Source organism: Pseudophryne corroboree, chromosome 2 (genome assembly GCF_028390025.1).
Source record: "Pseudophryne corroboree isolate aPseCor3 chromosome 2, aPseCor3.hap2, whole genome shotgun sequence".
Lineage (NCBI taxonomy): Eukaryota > Metazoa > Chordata > Amphibia > Anura > Myobatrachidae > Pseudophryne > Pseudophryne corroboree.
In genome coordinates this window covers 393,044,611-393,064,502 of record NC_086445.1, presented here as the reverse complement: position 1 = coordinate 393,064,502, position 19,892 = coordinate 393,044,611, and the positions used below count along the sequence as shown (strand labels likewise).

At 46.5% G+C, this 19,892-nt stretch overlaps 1 protein-coding gene across 2 annotated transcripts in view; it reads right to left on the bottom strand.

Moving 5' to 3' along the window:
* ATP10A (ATPase phospholipid transporting 10A (putative)) overlaps positions 1 to 19,892 on the bottom strand; it is a 483,218-nt gene that overhangs the window by 32,362 nt on the left and 430,964 nt on the right. For both annotated transcript variants that reach the window (XM_063953310.1, XM_063953309.1), the window contains exon 13: positions 5,018 to 5,202. In XM_063953310.1, coding sequence (XP_063809380.1) covers positions 5,018 to 5,202 — 185 coding nt within the window. The remainder of the gene's footprint in view (positions 1 to 5,017; positions 5,203 to 19,892) is intronic.

Here is a 19,892-nt window from a genome sequence, read left to right as displayed (position 1 = left end):
TGGGTTCGATTAAGAGAAAAAGAATGACTGATTGCGCTATATCATCAGGTGCGTATATGAATGAAACCACATCTACAATATACAACCTTCTGGTTTTGAATTCAAAAATCTCTTATATAAAAACACAATATGTATACATATAATATGAACTATCTCAATTCCTATATTAAAACACTAACAATGATTTCTTTAATAAACCGTCCAGTGCAGAAGCTGTAATTAGAGACAGTCCTGTATGTTATACCACTGTGAATAAATATATTATTACATCAAGGGTGCATGGTGTTTTCCTTCTGTATAATTCAGTCTTTTGAAAAGAAACACAGTTGCTTATTAAACAAAGTCCCACAGTCTAATTGCTGCTAAAGTGCCAAGTATATGCAGCTTACCGCTACAGCCATGTGTGCGGGTGTTTGTGGAGTTGCTCGCTGTGCACAGCGGCGTATGGTACTCTCCTCTCACCCGTTAGTGGTGATCGCGGTTTTTGGTGATCCTCTCCTCTCTGAGTGCATACTGTGTTTTTATATAAGAGATTTTTGAATTAAAAACCAGAAGGTTGTATATTGTAGATGTGGTTTCATTCATATACGCACCTGATATTATACAGTCATTCTTTTTCTCTTTGCATTGTTGGTTTGGAAGCAGGAGAGCAAATAGGCTCTCAGCTTCATTAATCAATTTGGCTGTGTGAGCACAGGCACAGCTGGACTGAAGTTTGCAGCTCAATTTGTGATAAACATTGAAACATTTTTGATCACTATATAAACATAATAGCGCCCGGAATATTGTGGTTTTTATGGGTTCGATCACCACCATGGCGCTGTGTGGAGTTTGTATATTCTCCCCATGCTTGTGTGAGTTTCCTTCGGGTACTACAGTTTCCTCCCACAATCCAAAAATATACTGGTAGGTTAATTGGCTCCCAACAAAAATTAACCCTAGTATGTGTGTGTTTGCACATGTGGTAGGTAGATTGTAAGCTCCAATGGAGCAGGGACTAATGTTAATGGCCAAATATTCTCTGCAAAGCGCTGTGGAATATGTGTGCGCTACAGATGTGTCCTCTTACATCCTTGCTGCAGTCCTTGAAGTCAAGCCAAGGACTCGTTAGTGGCATGCGTCTTTTTTGTGTTTTCTGTTGTTGTTGAAAATGCGTCTTAGATGCAGGAATATTATAGGACATACAATATTATAGGAAGCTGGTCTACTGATTAAAATTATATGCAGCATGCCTATAATCTGTGTGTGATTACGGCTGTATCTGCATCCGAAATGCCATACAATACAAATGCGGCTTTTCAAATCATGAGTGTATAATTTCTTATGAGACTGAGTTTACTGTATTTCTTCCCGGGCCTCTTGATTGCTTTAATAGGCAGCCTCCCTCACCTCCAATCCCACCCTCCATGAGACTTGTGATTTCACGGACTGGGTGACAAACATGTCCGATACACTATATAACCGAATGGCTCACTCTGGCTTTGGTTGGGGGAAGGGAACCCAGAAAGCACGTTCAATTGTAAGGCATGTTAACATTGTCCATGCACCGCGAGATGCCTGGCGTAAGTGAGCCGCCAGTTCCCAGGCAGCTCTGTTAACGTTGGGAGTCTTTGTTTGCCGTAAATGCATCACTATGCAAATAGGATGCACGAGCAGCTTCTGCTGATTAAAAGGATACGTGGAATGATAATATTCGGTGTAAGCCTGCAGATGAATCTGCATAGAAAATGCTGTATTACAGTGTTTTCCTGGAAATCACTGTAAAGTAAAATTATGTATACATATACAGCCGGACTTGCACACAGAATATAGGCATAATACACATAATTTTAATCAAGCAGGCGCTGCTTGTGCATCCTATTAGCATGGTGATGCATATAAGGTATTGCTAGTTGTCTGCGTCGGAGTTCAATACAAGCATGTGTTTCTGTCATGTCATTCTTAGTTACAGTGTGTGATCTCTTTATATAATGACCCTGGAGCACACCGTTCATTTGTAAAGAATGTTAGCATTGTGTGAGCACTGCAGAAACTGATGATCGGCACTTCTGAACAATGTGTACAGCAGTCACAGTGTGTAATAAAATGAGACTTGCAATGTATAACATACAGTATATCCAGCATAAAATTGAGAACAGAAAAGTATTAAAAATTGTTTTTCATCTTATACTTTGTTGGAATTGAACCCTAGCTCACGGGCATGGTAACCATCGGCGATACCACTATGCTAACAGAGACACGGAGACAGGTGACCGACACCTGCGATGACATAGTATTGTCACTCATTGTAAGCGCAACTGATTGGTATATCTTTGTGCATGGCTGAGTCTGTATACAAAGCATGACAGAACTTTTTGGGGAAAATTAGAAAAAGCTGTGGATGCTACTTTTTACACAAATATACAATATAGTTCAGTGTCATTTTCAGTGGCATAAAGATACATGCAATCAGCTAAATGAAAAAAAAAAACCAAAACTATGTGCTTATACTGGTACTGTAGTTACTCTGAGTGATCATGAGTGCCCCAGCCATATACAGTACTGTATAAGCATGGTATTATTGCATTACTGCTGCTGCAAAACTTGTCAGAGAACACGGCATAAGCCACGGTGTGCAAAAAAAACAACATTTTTTTCAACGTAAAATATACTGTATATCATGAGTGATTATGAGTGCCCTACCACAAGCACAATTTGTAGTGTGTAATAAAACAACTGTTATCGTGGTAAGGCTTCTTAAACATACATTACAGTATATCCACAACAGTATAACATGCTACTTAAACCACTTAACTGATGATTTTTTTCCCCCAAAAAAAACCACACTCCGAAATTGTAATTTTTTTTTTAAGAGTGCATTAGGTTAAGAACATGAATTTAACCTTATCCATAATATATATTTTTTTATTAATTATTTTTTTTCTGAAACATTGGAACATTGGTCGGGAATGTCAGTAACATCGGAACGTTGTGACCATCGCAAGGTTACTTTTTACCCCCAACTCAGCTGTCAGGTACACAGGGGGGGGGGGGGGGGGGGGGGGTGGCTTGGGGAGGTTAGTTTCCCAGCGGATGCCATTGTCTGCAGCCGCTAGGTGGGGGTTCCTGCCGTGCTGACTAATCTGCAATGATCGGCAGCACGGCAACAGTGACGGAAGGGTGCAGGGAGGAGAAGCCGCGGATGGAAGTTTCCCTTCCCTGTAGCTAACACTGCCAGGCATGTGGTTTAAGTATCCTATGAATTAAGAAGGAAATAAAAAAGCATCTAAACTAAAAAAATTAATTTGTTTTTAAACTACAAGCATCGTGTCACTTTACAATGGAGACTTCACACATGCATAATGATGGTTTTTAAAAGTGACAACTGGTAGATGGACACTAGTATTGCACCTGCCAGAGACTCAATTCATTACATTGTAACTGAATACGGATTGCTGCAACAAGGTGCAGGGAAACGTAATCAGACTCATTTTTCACACTGCATGACACACGGAAGATATACGAGTGTGGCTACATCTGTGTATATTCACTTTCTTCTCTGCATCTGGCTTTGTGTGTAAGTCCATTTTGCCTAAATAAATTCAAGTGTGTGGGCAAGTGCAGCAGGTAATCCAGATAGAGTGGAAATTCAAATAAGAAAAGTTAACCCTACATGAACTTGGTGGTAAAAATAACTGGACAACGTACAGATGTGTCCTCTTACGTCTTTGCTCCGTGAGCTACAAGTTGCGTTACACATTAACGTGCGAGTGCTGTATGACTCGAATACGCTGTACGTCTTTTTTTTTACGATTTTCTCTGCGAAAATGCGTCTTAGATGCAAAGTAATGTAATATGACACACGAGCAGCTTCTGCTGATAAAAAAATATATGCAGCATGCCTATATTCTGTGTGTGACTGCGACTGAATTTGCATACAAAATGCTATGCTACAGTGCTTTCATGGAAAACACTGTAACGTGGCATTTCGGATGCAGATAGAGCTGCAATTACATTTTCGCAGAGAAAAATGCAAAAAAGATGCTTGGGGCTACAAAGTCCCTCCATAGCATGGTGCGACTTCAAGGGCTGTTTAGCGTGACTGCAGCAAGGATGTAAGAAGACACATCTGTAATTGAAAGTAGAAGTTAAATCACTTCTTAAAACCCTATCTGATTAAAATCGGTTTATGACTTAACAGACCCTTTATTTTGGCGGACTCACTGGCCAGTTTATGGTGCAACATATATGTTGCAAATGATGTGACATTTGCTTAGTCCAGTTCTTTTCAGATTGCTTAATCAGCTGCCTACACAAAATATATGGTACCAAAGTACCAGGATATGTGTACTCATATCTGATGCGAAGAATCGGACATTGGACTCTTGACACTGTACTGCATGGGGGCTATTAATAAATATATTCTTCATGGTAGAAGGGTCTGTGTAACACTCACTGTCTACCATAGAGTATACAGAATTTGTTTCTTATAGTAAAACAAGTTATTTTAGAAATGGGTAAGAGACTTCCAGACACAGCCGCCCCTCTGTAAAGGGACAGGAAGCAGGCCTGTAAAGACTGTTTCCTTTATCAAATAAAGTAGCCCCAGGTTTGCTTACATACTGAACGTTACTGAAAAACATAAATCAATTCAGATATTAGGATAAATTAACATTATTTACATAATTATTAGTAGTTATATGTAAGTATGTCAGTGCTTCATATGAACAATAACAAAATTTTTTTTTTTTGGGGGGGGGGGGGGGGGGGAAATAATGGCAAATGCAGTATAACAATTTAAGGAATCAATTCTTACTTTAATTCACATTTTACAGTGCACCATGAGGCAGATGTCACAGATTAGCACCGCTGCAAACCCTTCTTGTCAATGGAAATCATATCCTTGCTTTCTACTTAGGCATTTAGCACATCTGGCTCGGTAACTAAGGCTATGTCATCCGTTCCTTTATAGGGAAATAAGAACTTATGCAGTGCTTTATTTCTTACATAGGTTATACAAGGTACAAGCAAATATTACCAAAGATTCTGCATTTAAAGTCAGGATATCATCCCCGTGATCCAGAAGCTTGCAAGAATAGCCAATGTTTACAGCAGTTTCCTGCTTGTCTCCAGTCAGTACCCATATTTGTAGTCCAGCTTTACGTAGCCTAGTAATCGTCTCTGGAACACCTTCTTGTAAGCGATCTTCTATTCCAGTAGCACCTGAAGAAGAGAAAGTTTTACATTCTAAAACTTAACCATTCTAACATTAGTTAAAACAGTAATACATTGATAATATTGTTGCTTATTCACTATTGATCATTCTTATACAATATCTATCCATGTACCAAATGCCACATATTGTGGTATCTTGTATTGCAGACAAACTGATCCATAGACGGAAAAACTATACGTAAAAACTTGTTATATCATTCATGTCTCTTGAGCGCAATAGATTACACAGTATAGTACCAGTGCTGAAACATAGATCTGAACCCACAGAGCTGTGCTGCCGTCACGCCAAACAGCCCCTCATGGCACGTTATGCATCTCGGTTTCTTTTTTGCCAAAAAATGCATCTTAGTGGCAACGCAGTGCAACTAAGATGAAGATGCTTATTAATTTGATAGGACACTTTTATATCTGTGTGCGACTGAGTCTGTGAATCTGTATACGAAATGCTACAATGTAGCAGCCACAGTTTTTCCCCCACTATAGGGTGTATTCATTAAGAGTCGGAAGCTGCCGTCTTGTCGGAAAGACGGCAACTTCCGACTGATTGAGGTCGGAAGGGGTTCCGACCTATTCATTACCTGCAGTTTTTTTCCGACAAGTCGGAATACACGCGGATCGGCGGCTTTAGCCCTCGATCCACAGAACCTGACAGGTTGTAGCCCCGTTTCCGACAATGTCAATCCGACTTTTAAAAAAAGTCGGATTTACATGGTCGGGATAGGGCCAAACCTATTGGGTTTGGCCCAGCATTGAATAGAGTGCTGTCTGGTCATTTCCGTCGGAAAGGACCCGACAGCTTTTGAATACGGCTGCATATCTGTACTGCTCTGTATACAGTCACACGCAATATACAAGTGTCATAACAAAATAAACAGCATAGTCTTGTGCGTCCTAGCCACATTGTGTTGCGACCAAAGACGCATTTTTGGCTGACGTTAGAGTCTCACTCACACCAGGCATCTCGCGCTGCATGACATATTGAGGCTAGATGTATGAGGACACATCTGTATGACAAATTTACAAAGAGTTAATTTAGAGACTCACTTTAAAATGCTCTAATTTCTGTGGCAAGCGGACTTTACCTGACAAATATCAAAGATTATCAAAAACAACTTTTATAGCAATTACAGATTGTACTGGGGCAAATGACCAGTTGTCTTTTTGAGCTACTAACATGTCTGATTCTCTTCGTTTTAAACTGCTATACAGTACATGTTGAAGGACTATTTAGCCCTTGCTAACCATTAAGACAAGCATTATCACATGCCTACATAGAAGTCACTGAAATTATTGTTTTGTAGTTTTGAAAAATTTTACATGGATAATAAAGCTTGAATAAATCTGTATTAGCCCGATAACTGGATAATGTGTACCCGGCTTTACACATTATTATTGTGCCATAGCTAGTTTTGCCTTAAAAGGTTACAGTTTTAAATCTCACTGTAAAAATTGGCAAAAATTTATTTTACAAAATTGGATACTATGATATTCTCCCAAATAGCTTTTTCAATATACAAGATAAAATGTTGAAAAATAATCAGGGTTCATTGAATAGCAATGTAATAATTGTGCACTGAGTTCCGTTAACCAGTCCAATACAGTAGCAGGCAAAAGAGATGACAACCGTTAGTAGCCACGTACACCCAGAGCCGTAACTAGGTGTGTGCGGAGTGTGCTTTTCACACAGCGCACCTGTGGAGGGAGCGCATCTGGCGCCGAGTCCCGGATTGGCCACAACAGGCAGCGCTGGAGAGTCCCTCGTTCTGCTGCGGGGTCAGCTGAGAGACAGCCAGCAGCCGAGGACACGAGGAAGAGGCAGCGGGCAGCATGACAGCTCCGGAGCGCTGGTGGGTAAGTATTGACGGGGATGGGAGCGGTAAATGCCGTCAGATCATTGAGGCCAGGAGCGGGCACAGGCCAGCGCTGTCTGCTGAAGAGAAGAGCGCAGGCAGCGCTGGCGATAGAATCCACCACTGCAGGGTCAGCCGGAACAGTTGAGGGAGAGGCAGCGGGCACAGGTCATCGCTGTCTGCTGAGGAAAGGAGAGCAGGCAGCGCTGGCGATAGAGTCCACGGTCCACCGCTGCGGCGTCAGCCGGGACACTTGAGTGAGACTCAGCGCTGCGATGGAGAGTTGACTGCTGCGCTGCGGGGCCAGCCAGGAGCCATGACATGAGGACAGCAGGACAGCTCCGGAGCGGTGGTGGGTAAGTAATATTGACAGGGCTGGGAGCGGTGAAAGCTCTCTCTATTTTGGAGGTGACAAGTTGCCATCACCTCTCACATAGCATCTACTAGATACACTGCCTGACAATGCTTTCAAACCTGCACTGTATGTGAGTCTTGGACACACTCCCTATTGCCACCTCTCCAACTACTCACTGCCTACAGCTAGTTAGTTTATAGTCATGAGCATTGTGCACATTACTGCATAATGATCTTCAATAATTTTAAGTCTCACTCTTTGGACCTGCTAGTTGGCCAGAATCTATACTTCCACTATCAATTCTAATCTTCCTGGCTCTTAACTCCACTGATGTACTGTACTTTCCATCCACCTGTCATACTGTACCACCTCTTCCCTCTCTACACACCTGTCTGATCTTATCAACATTAATTTGAAATGTAAATGTTTATGTCAGCCAGCCTGGGGAAGGGGGGGTGGGTAGAATTTTTTTTTTCAAAACATGAGAGGAGCAGCAAGGGGGGGGGGGGGGGGGGGGGGGGGGGGAGCAGATGCTGTTTTTTGCACACAGCACCAAAATGTCTAGTTACGGCACTGCGTACACCACATTCTCACGACAGGAGATTGTATCAGCGGGTAATGCCATACAAACCCAAAGAAGCTAAGTGTGTCAGGGTGGGCGCCCTGTGGAACCCAGTGTACCTCGCAGAAAGAGATTTAACAACGGTAAGTTCTTTCCATAAATCTCATTTTCTGCAGCAGGGTACACTGGATTCCACAGGGAATAACATCGGGGATGTCCTAAAGCAGTTCCTCATGGGAGGGGACGCACTGTAGCGTGCACAAGAACCTGCTACAGTGGGAGGCGGAAGTATCGAAGGCATAGAACCTTATGAACGTGTTCACTGAGGACCACGTAGCCACCTTGCACAACTGTTCAAGGGTTGCACCACGGCGGGCCGCCCAAGAAGGTCCAACAGAACGAGTAGAATGGTCTTTGATGGTAGCAGGAACTGGAAGGCCAGCCTGTACGTAAACATGTGCAATCACCATTCTAATCCATCTGGCCAGGGTCTGCTTATACACAGGCCAGCCACATTTGTGAAAACCAAAAAGGACAAAGAGAATCAGACTTCCGAATGGAAGCTGTCCTCTTCACATAGATACGGAGAGCCCATACCACGTCCAAAGACCGCTCTTTGGATGACAATTTAAGAGAGATAAAGGCCGGAACCACAATCTCTGGGTTAAGGTGGAAAGAAGACACCACCTTAGGTAGATAACCAGGGCGTGTCCGAAGGACTGCCCATTCACGGTGAAAAATCAGAAAGGGACACAGACAGGATAAGGCACCCAAGTCTGAAACCCGTCTAGAAGAGGTAATAGCAAGCAGAAACAAAACCTTAAGAGTAAGCCACTTAAGGTCCGCAGACTCAAGAGGTTCAAACGGAGACTCTTGCAAGGCCTCCAGAACCACCAACAAATCTCAAGGAGACATAGGCGGGACATAGGGAGGTTGAATCCGCAATACACCCTGAGTGAATGTATGAACATCAGGCAGAGTAGCAAGTATTCTCTGAAACCACACCGACAAGGCAGAAATATGAACCTTGATGGAGGCCAGAGGAAGGCCCAAGTCTAGGCCCCGTTGTAGGAAGGCCAAAAGTTTGGCCATACTAAACTTGTAAGCGTTGATTGTTAGCTGCGCACCAAGCAAAGTAAGAATTCCAGACCCTATGATAAATCCGAGCAGAAGCCGGTTTACGGGCCTTCAACATGGTTTGAATGACTTCCTCAGAAAATCCTTTGGCCAACAGAAGCTTCAAGAGCCATGCCGTCAAAGCCAGGCGGGTCAAATCATGGTATACACAAGGGCCCTGAACGAGGTGGTCTGGGCGTTGTGGAAGTAGAAGAGGACGGGAGACCCTGTAGGTCTGAGAACCAATGCCTTCTGGGCCACGCTGGAGCGATCAGAAGTAGGATTCCGCCTTCTTGCTTGAACACGTACGGCAGCCGAAAGTTCCATGGACTTGCCAGTGCGTCTACGAACGCTGCTTGAGGATCCCTTGTCCTTGCGCCGAAGACCGGAACCTTGTGATTGTGTCGAGACGCCATCAGATCTACGTCTGGTAGGCCCCACTTGTCCACTAGCAGTTGAAAGACTTTTGGATGGAGGCTCCACTTTCTGGCGTGTACGTCCTGACAACTGAGGACGTCCGATTCCCAGTTGAGGACCCCCGGAATGAACACTGCCGATATAGCTGGTAGATGGCGTTCCGCCCACTGAAGAATCTTTGACACTTCCCTCATTGCCATGCGGCTTCGAGTGCCGCCTTGATGATTTATGTACGCCACCATGGTGGCGTTGTCCGACTGTACTTGAACAGGCCTGTTCTGTATCAGATGCTGGGCCAGGTTCAAAGCATTGAACACTGCCCGCAATTCCATAATGTTTATCCGAAGGAGAGACTCCTTCTTGGTCCACTGACACTGAAGGGAGTGTTGCTCCAACACCAAGCCCCAACCCCTCATACTGGCATCCATCATCAGAAGGACCCAGTTGGAGATCCAGAAGGGACGACCCCTGCTCAATCGTTGGTCCTGGAGCCACCAGTGCAGTGACAGACGAACCTCCGAAGACAATGAGATCATGTAAGACCTGATCCGGTGAAGCAGGCCATCACACTTGGCAAGAATCAGCTTCTGCAGAGGACGGGAATAAATTGAGCGTACTCCACCATGTCGAAAGCCGACACCATGAGGCCTAGTACTTGTATCGCCAAGTGAATCAACACTCGCGGACGAGAGAGGAAGCAACGAATTCTGTCCTGAAGGTTCAGGACCTTCTCCTGCGACAAGAACAACCACTGGTTGTGAGTGTCCAACAATGCCCCCAGGTGCACCATGCTCTGAGCAGGGACCAAGGAGGATTTCTTCCAATTGATGAGCCACCCGTGGGCTTGCAGAAACTGTACCGTCAGATCCAGATGATGGAGGAAAATTTCTGGGGAATTCGCCAGGATCAGCAAGTCGTCCAGATATGGTAGGATCCTGACACCCTGATAGGCGGAGTAAAGCCGTCATTACCGCCATGACCTTCGCGAAGACTCGCAGAGCCATAGTCAAACTAAAAGGTAAAGCCCGAAATTGACTATGGAGGTTGCCAATAGCAAATCGCAGGTACTGCTGATAGGACATGGCAATAGGAATATGGAGATAAGCATCCTGTATGTCCAGAGAAACCATATAGTTCCCAGGCTCCAAAGCCAGAACAGTAGAGCGAAGAGCTTCCATCCGAAACTTGGAGACTCTCACCAATTTGTTCAAGGACTTGAGGTTGAGAATGGGCCGGGAGGACCCATTCGGTTTCGGGACTAGGAACAGCGGTGAATAGAACCCCTTGCCTCTCTGAGCCAGAGGCAGCGGTACTATCACTCCTGTGTCCAGGAGGGATTGTACCACCAAATGAAGAGTTTTACCTTCACCTGATCCGAAGGGATGTCTGTCAGGCAAAATGGATGAGGGGGACGATTCTTGAAGGATATGGCGTATCTGTGAGTGACGACTTCCCAACCGAGGCGTCTGAAGTGGTCTTCAACCATTCCTGGATAAACCTTAGAAGTCGGCCTCCCACCCTGAGATCCCCCAGAGGGAGGCCCGCCCCGTCATGCGGCAGGCTTGTCTGATTTGGAAGCATGCTGATGGGCAGCCCAGGCACGTTTAGGTTTGGCCTTAGAGGTTTTGGAAGTGCGAGCCTGTTTCGGGTACGCCTGACCCTTTGGCTTTACCTGGAGGTCGAAAGAAACGAAAAGAAGTACTCTTAACCTTCGGGACCGAAGGAGCAGTGGTAGGTAGACATGCCGTCTTGGCAGAAGCTAAGTCAGCCACAATCTTGTTGAGATCCTCACCCAACAGAATGTCTCCCTTAAAAGGGAGCACCTCCAGGGTTTTCTTAGAGTCCTGATCCACAGACCAGGACCGGAACCAGAGAATCCGGCGAGCCAAAATGGACGTAGTAGAAGCCATGGCCGCCAGAATACCGACATCAGAAGCCGCCTCCTTAATGTAATGAGATGCTGTGACGATATACGAAATACATTGTCTAGCATTATCAGAAAAGTTGGACGGCAGCTCTGCTTCCACCTCCTGAGCCCATGCTTCAATAGCTTCTGCAGCCTAAGTACTGTAGCTGCAATAGTGGGTCGATGCACAGCTCCTGCGAGGGTGTAAATAGCTTTTAAGCAACCCTCCACACGCTTATCCGTCGGTTCTTTCAGAGAGGTGAGGGTAGTTACAGGCAGAGCAGAGGACACCACTAGCAGCGCCACTTGCGAATCCACCGGCGGTGGTGTTTCCCAATTCTTACTTAGCTCTGCAGCGAGGGGATAGCGAGCCAGCATCTTTTTGTGAGGTGTGAAATTCTTTCCTGGATTTTCCCAGGATTCCTGACATATGTCAACTAAATGGTCTGAATGAGGCAAAACTTGTTTATCAACCTTCTGGCGTTTAAACCTATCCGGTTTCTTAGAGGTAACAACAGGTTCTGGGTCATCATCAATTTGAAGAATCAGCCTGATAGCCTCAAATAAGTCAGGGACATCCACCCGCGAAACAGATTCCCCATCAGAAGCATCTGGGTCAGTGTCTGATGGGTCAGTATATATGTGTAACGAAGAGCTCTGAATTCTATTATTATGTGGAATTTATATCTGGTTACGGTTATCATTCAGGGTGCTGGGGGAAACAAATGCCTTTTTTCTTGCTTAGAAATACCCCTCCTTTTCGAGCACCTGAATGATATCACTAAGCTAATTGAGCATCTACCAATATATATGTTTGTTGTGAGAGGCAGAGAGGTTCCTGCATTAGGAGGAGGTGCAGGCCCTGACATGCCACATGGAGCATTATGGGGTTGCTCCAAGGTAGGTAGCTCTTAGCTTAGACATATTGTAGTAAGGAGCCATTATCATGTGGCTCCTTGCTGGTTAATCTTAGACCCAGATTGGGGTAATGGAGGTGTGAGGTGTGGTGCCTCTGGACTGGCTGAGCTGGATGGCCTTAGTGTGGCATACCTTTACATTCTATTAACACTTTTCACCTATTAATTTTTTAACACTATTTCTCTATTTTAATTGCATTTCATTTTTGTATCACTTTCTCTATACCTTCGGCTTCCTAAATACTAATTTATTAACACTATAGTTTTTTCACTGGTAGGCTACGCTGGGCTTTCTGGCTTATGCTGGTGTTTTGGGGTGCCACACCCTGCACCTAGATATAGCGCTAGGGACCCCAAATATACAGAGACGCCTTGATGCGGCTTTGGGGCTTATTCACACATTTGCCCAAATATGTGTAACGAAGATCTCTGAATTCTATTATTATGTGGAATTTATATCTGGTTACGGTTATCATTCAGGGTGCTGGGCGAAAACAAATGCCTTTTTTTCTTGCTTAGAAATACCCCTCCCTTTCGAGCACCTGAATGATATCACTAAGCTAATTGAGCATCTACCAATATACATGTCAGTATATACGCCATCTTCATGAGACGAAGTGTCTGGAACATGGGTGGATTGTGAGCAAGTAATGGCCCGCTTAGGGGACCCCTTGGTCTTAGGCGGGCGAGGGTTAAGTTTTTGTCTATTCAGTGAGTGATTCAATTGCTGTAACTGAGTGGACAGGCGAGCTGCCCATGGCGGAATAACCGCAGGAACAATATGTGGCTATACCGGCACCTGAGGTCCCATAGGGGGCGTAAGTCTAGTTACCAGCGTATTTAGTAGAGAGGAAAAATTAGCCCAAGGTGGGTCATTATGGGCCCCCGTTGCTACTGCATTACTGGGGGGTAGGGAGCCCCCAGAACCTGAACCCTCCGCTACTGTTTTCCTCCAATGTGTCTTCAGCGTCAGCACCATGCAGTGTGGGATCAGCCGCAGAACCGTCGCCCCTTGAAGCTGACATAATATGAAAGCGTGAACCACGGGCAACACAGTACAATATCAGCAGTATAATACCTATTCAAGAACCCCCTGTGATAGCACAGAGGATTCAAGAGGTATATAGTGACTGAAAATCACAGAGGAAAATACACAATAAGTATATCCCGTGAAATACCTGTATCAAATAACCCTTGCACTCAGCCCCCCTCAGGGTACAGAATATAGGGATAGCTATCTGAGTGAGATACACAGAATAGAAATAACGAAGCAGCTATTTGCACACACACACATGTACAATGCAGAAATTATGACAAGCAATAAGGCTGCACTGGACTAGCTATACTAAGTAATACTAAGCATTGATCGCGCCAAGCGAAAAAAATTGTGGGTCCCAGGGACCCCTCACTTTAAAAAATCTGGGTCCTACTGCGCCATTTCTGGGTCCCATCACATATTATTGGTAGGGGGGGGAAACCACGCATCTGTTGGGGAAGTGCTGGGCAGGGGGGGGGGGGGGGGCGGTTGCAAGGGACAGGCAGTGCGGAGACTAAGATAGCAGCTGGAGCAGTATTGGAGGGCAAGGAGGGGGTTAGAGGCAGGCAGCACTGGGGGTAGGGAGGTGGTAAGGGTGGATAGTAGTTATGGCAGTACTGGGGGCAAGGAGATTTATTGGGGCAGGCAGAACTGTGGAGTAAATTGCTGGGGCAAGGGTGTGGGGGGGGGGGGGGGTAGGCAGTACTATTGGTACTGTATAGAAAGAAGCTTCCAGTTTAGTTATGACATAATAGATACATTAATATATGCACAAACGCCAGCAGGTAGCCAATGTAATTTCCTGGAAAACATTCCCTGCCTTTAAGCAGTACTGTGCATTTATGTTGCACATGCTGGGTGGTCTTCTGTATGCCGGCGGCCGGCCTCCCGACGTCCAGCATCCCGGCGCCGGAATCCCGACCGCCGGCATACCGACATTTATTCTCCCTCTTGGGGGTCCACGACCCCCTGGAAGGAGAATAAATAGCATGGCGCGCGTAGCGCACCACCGTGCCCGCAGCGTGGCGGGCGCAGCGAGCCCGCAAGGGACTTATTTGCGCTCGCCCAGCTTTCGGTATGCCGGCGGTCGGGATTCCGGCGCCGGTATGTTGGTCGCCGGTAGCCCGGCCGCCGGCATACACTACTACACCCGCACATGCTATATCATTGCTGTAACCCCTTAATACATAATCTCCACTATATGTCACTGCTGGAAGTTATAAAAAAAGAAAATGAGAGAGAGAGAGAGAGAGAGAGAGAGAGAGAGAGAGAGAGAGAGAGTGTAGAGTGGAGACGAGTATGTATTAAGAGCTTACAACAGTAAAATATGTTCAACATAAATGCACAGTACTGCTTAAAGGCAGGGAATGTTTTCCAGGAAATTACATTGGCTACAAGCGGGCGCGCAACTAGAAATGTCATTGCTCCGTCCTAGGTCTCATGACGTCACTACCGCCCTTACCTCATTGTTTAGGTTCAGCTGCAGTTTCATGACGTCCTGACTTCTGCGCTGGGGCCGGTCACTACATTGTGACATAGGACCCCCCTGCAACAACGTCAGAAGAAGGAGAGGAGAGCGCTCCCCTCCTGTCCTCCGGCCGGACCGCCTCCTCCTTCTTTGCTGCAGCGTACTGTTATGAGTCCGTCTGACTCATGTTTAGTATTGCTGCTGTCAATGCGGCTGATACCCTCCACTCCCCCACACTAAGCACATCTGCCACTCACGCCTGCCCTGAGCATCCGGACCCCCCTGGCCGTGGTAAAACTAAGAACACAGCCAGATGCCACTCACTCCCGCCGGAGCGCTGAGCATCAGGACCCGCCCCCGTCACCTAAGAAACCCTCCCCCACCGCAGCGTAAACACTCAGCCCCGGGCCCTCCGTGCTGATCCGCCACTCCAAGTCCAGCCAAGCTGCAGCTCACTTTTTAAATGCGAGTCCCCTGCCCTCAAAACAGGGTAAAATACGCGCTATGGCGCGTTTTTGCGAACACTGACTAAGTAAAGCTATGCAGATCAATAGATACATCAATGCACAGTAAAGACTGGATGATTATCACAGGGTACTTGTACTACATAACCCTGAAGTAATGCACTGTTTCTAAACCAACACTGTCAATAGTCATGTAGAATACTTAAGTGTCCTGTAAAATGCACAGCGCTGACATGCAAGCGGCTTTACAGAGGAGGTTTTGACCAAACAGTCCCAGGATCAGCTCAGCATGCAGTAATAGGGCCCAAACGCTGACAGGGAGTGAGGGAGAGAGAGAGATGCAGCTCCAGGGCGGGAACATTTACTCTAAATGGCACCCTGGGGCTGAGGGAGGGGCTACATATCAGAGCCTTATCCCCTTGCTGGACTTCACCACCGGGTACTGTGGGCCATATGTAAACGGTTTTTAGTAAAACCGACCTGTGCCCCTGCCCTGGTGGTCTAGTGGGGTCCCTGTACTACCACAGTGTCCATGCCAGCGCGCGCGGCACGCCTCCCACCGGCCATGCCGGATCGCGATTTCCAGCGGGTCCCGCCTGGGGGACCCTCTTACCTCCTCACTGAGTGTGGCCAGAGAGCTGCGGCTGGTGTGTGTGCCTGAAGTAGAGAACCGGAGCCTCCGCTGTAAGTACCCGGCAACCAGGGACACGGAAGTATACAGCGCCGCTGGGGGAGGTGATGGAGCTGCAGCAGGAGATGTCAGAATGACATCTAGCACATATAGTGCCTCTGCTGCAGCCCTTGAAGTCTTCACTTTTTTAAAGCTCTTTCAGGGCTGCTGGAACAGCCCTGCCTGTTAGCTGCCTACACTGCAGGCACCAACTTACAAACTGAGCTCCGATGCACGGAGGCGGGGTTATAGAGAAGGTGGTGCTGAGCATCTTGGGAACAGTCAAAGCTTTAGCCTCTTGGTGCCTCGGATGAAGATCCTACTCAACACCCCGATGTTATTCCCTGTGGAACCCAGTGTACCCCACTGTAGAAAGGAGATTTATGGTAGACTCACCATGTTTAAATCCCTTTCTGCGAGGTACACTGAGTTCCACAAGGAATACATCGGGGTGTAGAGATGGATCTTGATCCAGAGGCACCAACAGGCTAAAGCTTTAGACTGTCCCAGAATGCATTGCGGGGCCTCCACTGTAACCCCGCCTCCAGGCACTGTGAGCTTAGTTTTGTTAAACATTCCAATGCAGGAGCAGGTAAAGAGAAGGCAGATGTTAGTCACACAGAACCACGTTCTCACGACAGAAGGGACTAGCGGCTAATGCTATAGAAACCCAAAGAAGCTAAGTGCATCAGGGTGGGCGCCCTGTGGAACCCAGTGTACCTCGCAGAAAGAGATTTAACTATGGTAAGTCTACCATAAATCTCCTTTTCTGCAGCGGGGTACACTGTGTTCCACAGGGAATACATCGGGGGATGTCATAAAGCTGTTCCTCAAGGGAGGGGACGCGCCTTAGTGGGTATGAGAACCCGGCGTTCAAACGAAGCAACCTTGGAGGCGGAAATATCAAAGGCATAGAACCCAATGAACGTGTTCACTGAGGACCACGTAGCCGCCTTGCATGTTCTGCAGATGCGCCGCGGCGGGACGACCAAGAGGGTCAAATAGACAGAGTAGAATGGGCTTTAAGAGCAGCAGGAGCTGGAGGCCCACCCTGTGCATAAGCTTGTGCAATCACCATTCTAATCCATCTGGCCAAGGTTTGCTTAGTCGCAGGCCAGGTACGGTTGTGAAAACCAAAAAGTACAAAAAGGGAATCTGATCTCCTGATAAAGGCAGTCCTTTCCACGTATATACGGAGAACCCGTACCGCATCCAAAGACCGCTCTAAGGAGGACAAACCAGAACAGAAGAGATGAAGGCCGGAACCACAATCTCTTGGTTAAGATGAAAACGATACCACCATTTTAGGCAAATAACCAGGGTTAGGTCAAAGAACTGCCCGGTCACGGTGAAATATCAGAAAGGGTGGACGACAGGACAAAACGCCTAGGTCTGACAGCATCCCAGCAGAGGCAATAGCCATTAGGAACAGGACATTGACCGTGAGCCATTTAAGGTCCACTGACTCAAGAGGTTTAAATGGAGACTCTTGCAGGGCATACAGAGCAACAGACCGATCCCATGGAGCCACAGGAGGAACATAGGGAGGCTGAATCCGTAACACACCCTGAGTGAAAAGTATGAACGTCAGGAATAGACGCAATTTTTCTCTGAAACCAAACAGATAATGTAGACAAATGAACCTTGAGGGTGGCCAGACGAAGGCCTAAGACCAGGCCTTGTTGCAAAAAAGCCAGAAGTCTGGAAGTACTGAAATTGTAAGCATTGTAATTTTTAGCAGTACATCAGGTGAAGTAAGAATTCTAGACCCTATAATAAATCCGTGCAGATGCCGGTTTGCAGGCTTTCAGCATAGTTTGGATGACTGCCTCGGAGAATCCTTTGGACCTCAGGAGTAAAGCTTCAAGAGCCACGCCGTCAAAGCCAGTCTGGCCAGGTCTAGATAGACACAAGGGCCCTGAACGAGGAGGTCTGGGCGTTGAGGAAGTAGAAGAGGATGCTCCATCGATAGACCCTGCAGGTCTGAGAACTAATGCCATCTGGGCCATGCTGGAACGACCAGAAGTAGTATTCCTCCTTTTTGTTCGAACTTCCGTAGTAACCTGGGCAGGAGTGACACCTGAGGGAACACACAGGGCAGCCGAAAGTTCCATGGAATTGCCATAGCGTCCACGAAAGCTGCTTGAGGATCCCTGGTACTTGATCCGAAGACCGGAACTTTGCGATAGTGTCGAGACGCCATCAGGTCTACATCTGGTAGGCTCCACTTGTTCACTAGGAGTTGAAAGACTTCCAGATGAAGACTCCACTCTCCGGCGTGCACGTCCTGATGACTGAGGAAGTCCGCTTCCCAGTTGAGAACTCCCGGAATGCTTGATGGTTTATGTACGCCACCGTGATGGCTTTGTCTGACCATACTTGAACAGACTTGTTCTGTATCAGAGGCAGGGTGAGAGACAAAGCATTGAACACTGCCCGCAATTCCAGAATGTTTATCGGGAGGAGTGATTCCTCCATGGTCCACCAACCTTAGAAAAAGTGTAGCTCCAACACCGCGCCCCAACCCCTCAGACTGGCGTATGTAGTCAATAGGACCCAGTTGGGCATCCAGAAGGGACGGCCCCTGCTCAACTGCTGGTCCTGTAGCCACCAGGTCAGCGACAGGCGAACCTCCGGAGTCAAGGAGATCATGTGAGACCTGATCTGATGTGGCAGGGCATCCCACTTGGAAAGGATTAAGCTCTGTAGAGGGCGGGAATGGAACACTATTAGGCGAGAGAGGAAGTATCTGATCCTGTCCTGAAGTATCAAGACCTTCTCTGGAGACAGAAACAGCCGTTGACTGTGTATGTCCGGTAGTGCCCCCAGGTGCACCATGCTCCGAGCAGGGACCAGCGAGGACTTCTTCCAGTTGATGAGCCACCCATGGGCTGGTAGGAAGTTTACCGTCAGTTGTAGAAGACTGAGGAGAACATCGTGGTAGTTTGCCAGAATCAGCAAATCATCTAGATACGGCAGGAAATGGACTCCCTGGCGACGGAGATGAGCAGTCATATGGCAATAGGCATATGCAGGCAAGTATCTAGTATAACGAGGGATACCATATAGTCTCCGGGTCCATGGCCAGTACAATTGAGCGCAGTGTTTCCATACGGAACTTGGACACTCTCACAAACTTATATAAAAAAGATTTAGTGTGTCCCTTGCATGCGTACCAACCAGCAGCCAGACAAAAACACTTAGAGAGAGTGATCCTCCACCCCCCCAAATGGACAAGCAATGCAAAAGATTAACGGGGACATGTACTCAGTAGTAATAAAAGTGGAGAAGTGAGTCGGTGGAGAAGTTGCCCATGGCAACCAGTCAGCATTGACGTAACATTTATAATTTGCATACTATAAAAGTATACAAAGCAGCTGATTGGTTGCCTTGGGCAACTTCTCCCCTGACTCACTTCTCCACTTCTACCACTGCTTAGTACATGGCCCCCTAAGTGATTCAAATGTCAGCACTTAGTGTAAAACAGAGGTAGTTAAAAGGGTAAACAATACGTTCCTTTAATGATTGGCCATATGATCTTGACACTCTTCAATTTTCCCAACCGCTTACAGGATGGTACAAGGCAAGATCCTCCAATAATTCATATGCAAATGAGAAAGTGGAAAGATCGCATAGTGTAATACAATTTAATTACACAAACACATTAAAATAACATAAAATTCATATATAAATAAAACAATGTAGGCAGCACTCGATGGGGTTGTTTGGAAATCAATGAATGGCAGAAATGAATGAAATTACCAGAGGCTACAAGAACTGGCAACGGTCAGTACTTATAAAAGCGAGGGCGGTGATATTTCACCAGTATGCGATCCAGATAATGCCTCCTGGACCTCCGCTCTCCCTGGTAAAAGTGCTTCAAAACGCCAACACGTATTTCCCACCGAGCATTTCCA